Genomic DNA, 8,969 nt, shown 5'->3' on the forward strand with positions numbered 1-8,969 from the left:
CCGGACGCGCAGGCTCAGCAGCCATGGCTCACGGTCCCAGCCGCTCCGCGGCATGTGGGATCTTCCCGGACCGGGGCACGAACCAGTGTCCCCTGCATCGGCAGGTGGACTCTCAACCACTGCGCCACCAGGGAAGCCCCCCAAAAAGGATTTTTAATGAACTTTTCTATTTATGTCTGCCTTTCCTTATAAATTAGCTTTTACTAATATTGATTTAAAGCTACAATTAAGCTAGATTAAAAAGGAAAATAATTTGAGAAATTTCAAACACACCGAAGGGACTCATTCCTCTTTCTTTGTGGCTACACCCCACCCTCACATAGTGAAATTTTACCAGTAATAGGAAATATTAAAATAGGATGTTTTAACATTTAATAGGATATTTTAAAGGAGTTCTATTTTGATTTCTTTTTCAAAGTGTATGACTTATGACTAACAGGAAGAAATGTTTCTACCTAATCCCATACTTTTTAGAATTTCATCAAGGGTTAATGTACTTCCGTTTAGCACAAATACTCCAATATTCTAACAATGATAGTAGACACACTTCAAGTGTCTCATTTAGGCATCAAGAATGTGGAGAAATAGACTGTTGTTCAATTTAGGCCAACTTTGAATTTGACATCTATTCATATACTTATTTTTATGCATTATACAAGATAAAACTGACTCCCAGGGATAACATAAAGAGATACAGAAGAACGAAAAGGGAAGGCTACGTCTTTCACACGATTCTCTTCATAGCACCAACTTCTTTGTGTCCCTAGATCATGCACATGCAACACTGTTAAATGAAGTAAGGTCAATCTGGGCAAATGGGCAAGGGAACAGAGGGTAGATTTAGATTCTTACTGAGCATGCTCAAATTTCTAATGCACCAAAAAGCGAGAGATTTCCCTAAGGTAGAAGGTAACTGCTTCCCGTTTGGTCTTTAAAATAAGTAAAACTATGTAACCTATTTTAAAACTTCTTGCTATATTTCATAAATTAGTGTATAGCTTCCACAGCAGCAATATATTAAATAATGAAAAACTATTAGGCCACAGTTCCCTCTTTCACAAAACCAGCTTCTATGGCATCACATGTAAAACTGCAAATAAATACTTTCCTATCAGAGAGAAGTATTCTTTTCCAGATAGTGGTCGTGGGTGTGGTGGCAGGGGAGAGGTAAAAAAAATTCTCATTTGAGATACCCACACTGTAGAAACAAGGATCTGCTAGGATTTATAACCTCTAAATAATACATTTCAATTCTGTTTGGGAGCTTTATAAGGCAATCATTATTTACAATAAATGATAAAATGTAGTGTGCACCAGGACAGCACATTTATAGAAGAAAGATGTCAGTAGTTCACTAGTTAGACCCAGGCAACCTGACTCGACGATTATAAAAAGCCAATCAATACTTGTTTATTCTGTCAAAGAGATAAGAAATTCTTGTTAATTGACCACCCTGGGACTAGAGACACATCAGCCGGCTCCACTTTAGTCCAGTTTCTCAAAGATAATGTGTTAATGCTTTACAACTCTCCTCACATATTTTCAAAAGAATACATTACTATATAAATGAAATGGATGCATACTGACTAATAAGGCTCATGTCCATTGGGTGCATTTTTCCTTTCCTGATGTTAGAATAAACATGCTCAGTAATGAAAAAATCCCAAGCATTTGCAGACCTTTTGGAGACAGGCCTCTCCCTTGTTAGTAGCCATGCCAAGCTGTTCTTTAATTACACAAGGATGCAGACTCCAGGCCAGCACAAATGGTAACTAAAGATTGTACCTGACCTGGTGCTAGCCATATGGGGGGGTGCACTTTGCAAGGAGGAGCTAATATGCCCTGGGGTAGTGGAAACACACACTAGAATGGAAAGATGTTCTGCTTGGGGACAGAGAGCCAGGATCCTTCTCCAGCAACTGCCTCACTGACTTCTGCCTCCTCATCTCTGTCCTACCCTCTGTTGTGGCTGCTGCTGAGTTGGGCTCCGGTGAGCCATGCTCAGGAGTCCTGCGCACCAGCACCTCCCCCTCTTGCACACGTTTGATCCCTAGGTCAGTGGAGCCGTGTTGGATCGGGGAGCCAGGAATACTCGAGTCAGCCTCGTTTGAGAAGTCAAAGCCATCTGGGATTCAACATATAAAATTTTAGTGCTTTTGTGCTGCTCTATTCTTTTCTGAGCATTTTGACCCAGGCAGATAAGAGAATGTATATATGGATATGATATAAATGCAAACATTATTTATATAGTTACATGTGTGTGCACAGCATGCACACACATAAGGCAGCAGATGAATAATGTGAGGTTTGCAAATGAATAGGAGAGAAAAACAGAGACCATTAAAATGGCAATTAATATCTCTTAGGCAAGACAGCTTGACTATTCAAGTACCATACGCCTATGAAATACTGCCGGATTCAGCACTTATATGAAAAGAAAAAGAAAGATAAAAATCAATTCTTTTATGGATAGCTGTATTATACCATTAGTTTGGCCAGTTACATAGTTTTCTCCCACAATTCTCATACAGGCACCTTTTCTCCCAGTATGGTAACAGGTTTACAGAAATTTCTTTCCTATTGTTATTACTAGTTCAAAAAAAGACAAAAATTAACTTGATCTTATTTTCTGTTTTAACATTCATAGAGCAGACTAAATAACATCTTTCTGCTTTATAAATATATATACATATTTATATTAAAATGAATTCCGGTATTTAAACCATATTTCTAGTACTATTTTTAACAACTAAACAATTTTACTGTAATTACCTAAAGTACTATAATAGCATGTGCTAATATAGTCTGTAAAAACTTACTTTAATCCATGAGTGGGCCGTAGGGATTTTGTACTCACCTTCTCTCCTCCATCTATGGCGACGGATTGAAGCTGTTGTAATCGCAGTCCGAGAAATCCTCGGCACTGTTGGAGTGACTTCGACTTTAAGTACTTTCTGGCCTTCTTGTGAAGAATCAGGAGCATCAAATGGTAATGAGTTTTTCATGGCATTGGCAACCTAAAATGATAACATAAGTCTATATATATTTACACCCAATATACAATTTATGCTTATTTTACACTTCATGTTTCCCTACTTTTTAAAATATGTACTTAAAACGTCTATTATAAAATATACAAGTATAATGTGTCAGAAATGTTTGTATCTCCACTGGTCTATATTTTTTTAGGCAGGCTTTAAAATGAGAATTCATTTAAAATAATGTGAGTCACACACCCCCATTGATTCCTTGAAGTTGTTGACTTTCAAAGAGAAAAAACATTCCAAAGAAAGAAAAAGTGTTTTTAACATTTGAGCCCTGATATAAGAAAATTTAAAATAAGTTTCTGATTATTCAGATGATAAATAACATGCAAAATTTAATCTATAATAAAAAAATTAGCTTTGTTTCCATGAGGAGAAATGTTCCCTAAACACGTCTGGCATTTTGTTCCACCACTTTCTGCCCTCCATGGAGGAGAGTGAGATATGTGCCTGGAGAGTAATCACCATTGGCTGCTCCACGTTTCCTGATTGGGTAGTCCTAATCTAGCAAAGACCTTAAGCTAGAGGACCATTTTCTCCCTCCCTCTCCACTTGGACAGGACAAGTGAAATGCAACAACCTGGATACCTGTGCCTGCTCTGCCAACTCAAACCTTCTCTCCATTGTGCTGTTCCAACGTCCAGACGAAAGTGTAGGGAGTCAAGTCTTTCAAGCTAGCCTTTATCAGCAATAAAGACGATGCTTGCTTTTCTATCTACCAACTATTTTATCTATTTATCACCAGGCTCTATTTTAGAGAAAAGGAGTGTTATTCACTGGGTCCCCTGGAGACCCCTAACAATAAAGGATTATTCTAGAACTACAGATTACTAATCTCTCTACCTATATTGCCTTGGAAATGCCACCTCTAGTTAATTTATAAGTCTTACAAGGATAAAAGTATGAATTTAAAGAGTCTCACATGCAAGGTCTTATCATCATGATATAATTTTTTATCTTGTTGTCCATTTGTTTTTTGGTTTTCTTTTTGGTTGCACCGTGCAGCTTGTGGGATCTTAGTTCCCCAACCAGGGGTCGAACCTGGGCCCTCGGCAGTGACAGTGCGAAACCCTAACCACTGGACCACCAGGGAATTCCCTGTCCATTTGTTTTACAGTAACCTTTAGGGTAAAATTAGGGATGTTGACATAAGGAAAAAAAATTCAAATATGAAATAATGTACATGTTACTTCAATAAATTTATATTTAGCTTAAGATAGAAAAATGATATGAAGAAAATGGCTTTAAAAATTGTACTCTTAAATTGCTTCAAGTAAAAATACATAAATATTTTTAAAATACCATTATAAAATACTACAAAAGCTTAGAAAACACAGAAAATTGCAAAGAAATAAAAACTATCCACAGTTGAATCACCTAGACAACTATTAGCATTTGTTTTGTTTCCTTTGTCCTGTCTAGATTTAAAAAATAGTTGTATACTGCTTTATCACTTAACACAGCTAGCATGTTCCTTTAATATGAATTTTCAAACATATAATTTCATCAAGTAAATAACATAACTTAATCATTCTCTGCTGTAAAATGTTTAGAGTTCTGACTCCTTTGCAATTAAACTAACATTGACCTAGTGTTCACAATACTTTAAAAAAAATTTTAAGTAGTTTCTTGGGAAATGTTGCTAGACATGGGATAGTCGGTCAAAGAAAATACACACACATTACCAAACTGCTTCTGCAAAGGGATGATCAGAGTTGTGTCATACTGTTACTGGTAACATAGAGAATGCCTTCCTTACTCTGCTACTGGATGTTCACATTTATTTTTTGATTGATCATTTACCCTTTGGAGACATATTTATTTTGTGGAAGAGTATGAAATTTTTATATAGAACAAAATATTAATTGGCTTTTTTGCCATGCCTGTTGATAATATTTTTCTCAATTTGTGTACCACATATTAATTTTGGTTTTAAAAAATTGATGGTTTAGGGACTATCTGGTGGTCTAGTGGTTAAGACTCCGCACTTCCATTGCAGGGGGCATGGGTTCTATCTCTGGTCAGGGAACTAAAATCCCAGATGCTGCACAGTGCAGCCAACAAAACAAAACAAAACAAACAAACAAACAAAAACTGATGGTTTAGAATTTAGATGTTTATGTAGGAAAAAAAAAATCAACCTTTTTTGGTGATGTGTCACCATCACTAAAGCTTAGAAAGTCCTTCCTTCTCTAGAAATTTGAGTAAATATTTATAACTTTTCTTCTTTCTTTTCTTAAAGGATTTTAACACATTTAATTCTTTAATTTATCTGAACTTTATTTTGATATGTTGTAAGAGGACAGGATCTAAACCAATTTTGTCTTCTCTCCAATTATTACTATGGAATAAATCTTTTTCCCTCAATGATTTAAAATGCCTCATATATTACATATTGAATTTTGAACCTACTAGTGCCCTTTTCAGGCACAGGAATGTTTAATAAAAACTAAATATAACAACTTACCAATAGTGGTTGAGAAAAGAGTTCTAGCTGAGCTCTATAAATGATGTCATCAAGGACTTCCTGGCCAAGGTCCCACTGTCCATTATACCTATGGAGAAGCAGATTATTTACTATCTTTAGCAAATATCTCTAATTTTCAACAACCATCTTTTCTATTCTTCCAAGTCCTATTATTTTGGTTCTGTAACAAGATTTTCACGTTAATTTTTGCATCATTTCATTTCTTGGTTACAAGAACAAAATGAAGATTTCAATACTAACATTTAAAATATTTTACAGGACTCCCCTGGAGGCACAGTGGTTAAGAATCCACCTGCCAATGCAGGGGACATGGGTTTCAGCCCTGGTCCGGGAAGATCCCACATGCCGCAGAGCAACTAAGCCCGTGTGCCACAACCACTGAGCCTGCACTCTAGAGCCCGCAAGCCACAACCACTGAAGCCGCATGCCACAACTACTGAAGCCTGTGCGCCTAGAGCTCATGCTCTGCAACAAGAGGAGCCACCATGATGAGAAGCCCGCTGCAACGAAGAGTAGCCCCCGCTCGCCACAACTAGAGAAAAGTCCGTGCACAGCAATGAAGACTCAACACAGCCATAAATAAATAAAGAAAGAAAGAAAGAAAGAAAGAAAGTCATGAAACTTTCTAAAAATAAAATATTTTACAGATGTCTCTACATATTAATTGGTTCTTATCATGTGTTGATATTTAGGATAATCTATTTAATGCATTCATGAAAACCTGGGTTATGAACTACGTAGAAAGACATAGAGTTCCATACAGAAAACCTGACAGTTTCTAGTCTTCAATTTAATGATTACTTATATTTTGGCTATTTTAAAAGTACTGAAAGGACTAAACAATTATACATCAACAAATTGGACAACCTAGGAAATGGATAAATTCCTAGAAATATACAACCTACCACGACTGAATCATGAAGAAATAAAAATCTGAACAGACCCATCACTGTACCCACAGGAGAGTGAATCGGTAATCAAAAACCTCCCAATAAGCAAAAGTCTGGGACCAGATGGCTTCATGGGTGAATTCTACCAAACATTTAAAGAAATAATACCAATCTTCAAATTCGTCCAAGAGTGAGCAATTCCATATTCATATCAAGAGGCCAGCATCCCACTTACACAAAAATCAGACAAGGACACTATAAGAAAATTACAACCCAATATGCCTGATGAACATAGCACAAATGCAAAAATCCTCAACAAAATATTAGCAAACAAATTCAACAATTCACTAAAAGGATCATACACCATGGTCAAGTGGGATTTATTCCTGGGATGCAAGGATGGTTCAATGTCTACAATTTAATCAATCATGATACACCATATTAACAAAATGAAGGATAAAAATCACACAATCATATCAATAGATGTAGAAAAAGCATCTGACAAAATTCGAAATCCATTCATGATTAAAAAACTCTCAAAAAAGTGGGTACAGAGGGGATGTAGCTCAACATAATGAAGGCCATACATGATAAGCCCACAGTCAACAACAAACTCGACAGTGAAAAATGGAAAGATTTTTCTCTAAGATCAAGAACAAGACAAGGATGCCCACTCTCGCAACTTTTATCCAACACAGTACTGGAAGTTCTAGCAAATCAGAAAAAAAGAAGTGAAACTGTCTCTATTTGCAGATGACATGATATATAATACAGGTGACCCTTGAACAGCACGGGCTTGAAATGCACAAGACCACTTATACGTGGATTCTTTTCAATAAATACCAACTACAGTAATACATAATCTGTGGTTGGTTGAAGCGTAGATATGGAAGGCTGACTTTAAAGTTATACTCAGATTTTCAACTGTGCAACTGGCACCCCTAACCCCTTTGCTGTTCAAGAGTCAACTGTAGAAAACTCTTAAAACTACACCAAAACACTGTTAGAATAAACAAATTTGGTAAACTTGTAGGTATAAAAGCAATATACAAAAATCTACTGCATTTCTTTAAAAAAAAAAAAAAAAGAATTCCCTGGTGGTCCATTGGTTAAGACTCTACGCTTTCATTACTGAGGGTGCAGGTTCAATCCCTGGTCGGGGAACTAAGATCCCACAAGCCACGTGGTGTGGCCAAAAAAAAAAAAAAATCTGCTTTCTATACACTAATAACAAACTATCAGAAAGGGAAATTAAGAAAACAATCCCATTAACAATTTCATTTAAAAATACCTAGTAATAAATTTAACTAAGGAGGTGAAAGACCTGAGCATTGTACACTTACGATTTTCATATAATACCTCAATGAAAGAAACTGAAGAACACACAAATAAATAGAAGGATATTCCACGCTCAAGGACTGAAAGAACTAATATTGTTAAAATGTCCATACTACCCAAAGCAATCTACAAATTCAGTGCAATGCCTATCAAAATTCTAGTGACATTTTTCATAGAAATAGAGCAAACAACCCTAGAATTTATACAGAACCACAAAGGACCCTGAATAGCCAAAGCAATCTTGAGAAATAACAACAAACCTGGAGGCATGATACTTACTAATTTCAAACTGTATCACAAAGCTTTAGGCCTAAAAACACACAGAGATCAATGGAACAGAATGGAGAGCTGAGAAATAAACATATGCATATATAGTCAATTAATTTAAACAAATATGAGAATATAAAATAGGGAATGGATAGTGTCTTTACTAAATGGCGCTGGGCCACCAAACCAGCTTTACAACAAATGCTAAAGGACCTTCTCTAGGCAGGAAACACAAGAGAAGGAAAAGACGTACAAAAACAAACCCAGAACAATTAAGAAAATGGTAATAGGAACATACATAATGATAATTACCTTAAATGTAAATGGATTAAATGCTCCAACCAAAAGTCATAGACTGGCTGAATGGACACAAAAACAAGACCCATATATATGCTGTCTACAAGAGACACACTTCAGACCTAGGGACACATACAGACTGAAAGTGAGGGGATGGAAAAAGATATTCCATGCAAATGGAAATCAAAAGAAAGGTGGAGTAGCAATTCTCATATCAGACAAAATAGACTTTAAAATAAAGACTGTTACAAGAGACAAAGAAGGACACTACATACGATTAAGAGATCAAACCAAGAAGAAGATATAACAATTGTAAATATTTATGCACCCAACATAGGAGCACCTCAATACATAAGGCAAATGCTAACAGACGTAAAAGGGGAAATCGACAGTAACACAATCATAGCAGGGGACTTTAACACCCCACTTTCACCAATGGACCGATCATCCAAAATGAAACTAAATAAGGAAACACAAGCTTTAAATGATATATTAAACAAGATGGACTTAATTGATATTTATAGGACATTCCATCCAAAAACAACAGAATACACTTTCTTCTCAAGTGCTCATGGGACATTCTCCAGGATAGATCATATCTTGGGTCACAAATCAAGCCTTGGTAAATTTAAGAAAATTGAAATC

At 36.2% G+C, this 8,969-nt stretch overlaps 1 protein-coding gene and 1 non-coding gene across 7 annotated transcripts in view; both read right to left on the reverse strand.

The window, feature by feature from the left end:
• The window catches only part of HYCC2 (hyccin PI4KA lipid kinase complex subunit 2), a 74,096-nt gene that overhangs the window by 9,707 nt on the left and 55,420 nt on the right, over window positions 1-8,969 (reverse strand). For 5 of the 6 annotated variants that reach the window (XM_007108145.4, XM_007108147.4, XM_007108146.4 and 2 more), the window contains 3 exons: window positions 5,512-5,599; window positions 2,858-3,017; window positions 1,958-2,125 (listed from right to left, as the gene is read on the reverse strand). In XM_007108145.4, coding sequence (XP_007108207.1) covers window positions 1,958-2,125; window positions 2,858-3,017; window positions 5,512-5,599 — 416 coding nt within the window. The remainder of the gene's footprint in view (window positions 1-1,957; window positions 2,126-2,857; window positions 3,018-5,511; window positions 5,600-8,969) is intronic. The other variant, XM_007108148.4, reaches the window with a different exon arrangement.
• Window positions 4,065-4,137, reverse strand: TRNAD-GUC (transfer RNA aspartic acid (anticodon GUC)). Its single transcript has one exon. It is a non-coding gene; the product is annotated as a tRNA-Asp (tRNA).

Source organism: Physeter macrocephalus, chromosome 2, assembly GCF_002837175.3.
Source record: "Physeter macrocephalus isolate SW-GA chromosome 2, ASM283717v5, whole genome shotgun sequence".
Lineage (NCBI taxonomy): Eukaryota > Metazoa > Chordata > Mammalia > Artiodactyla > Physeteridae > Physeter > Physeter macrocephalus.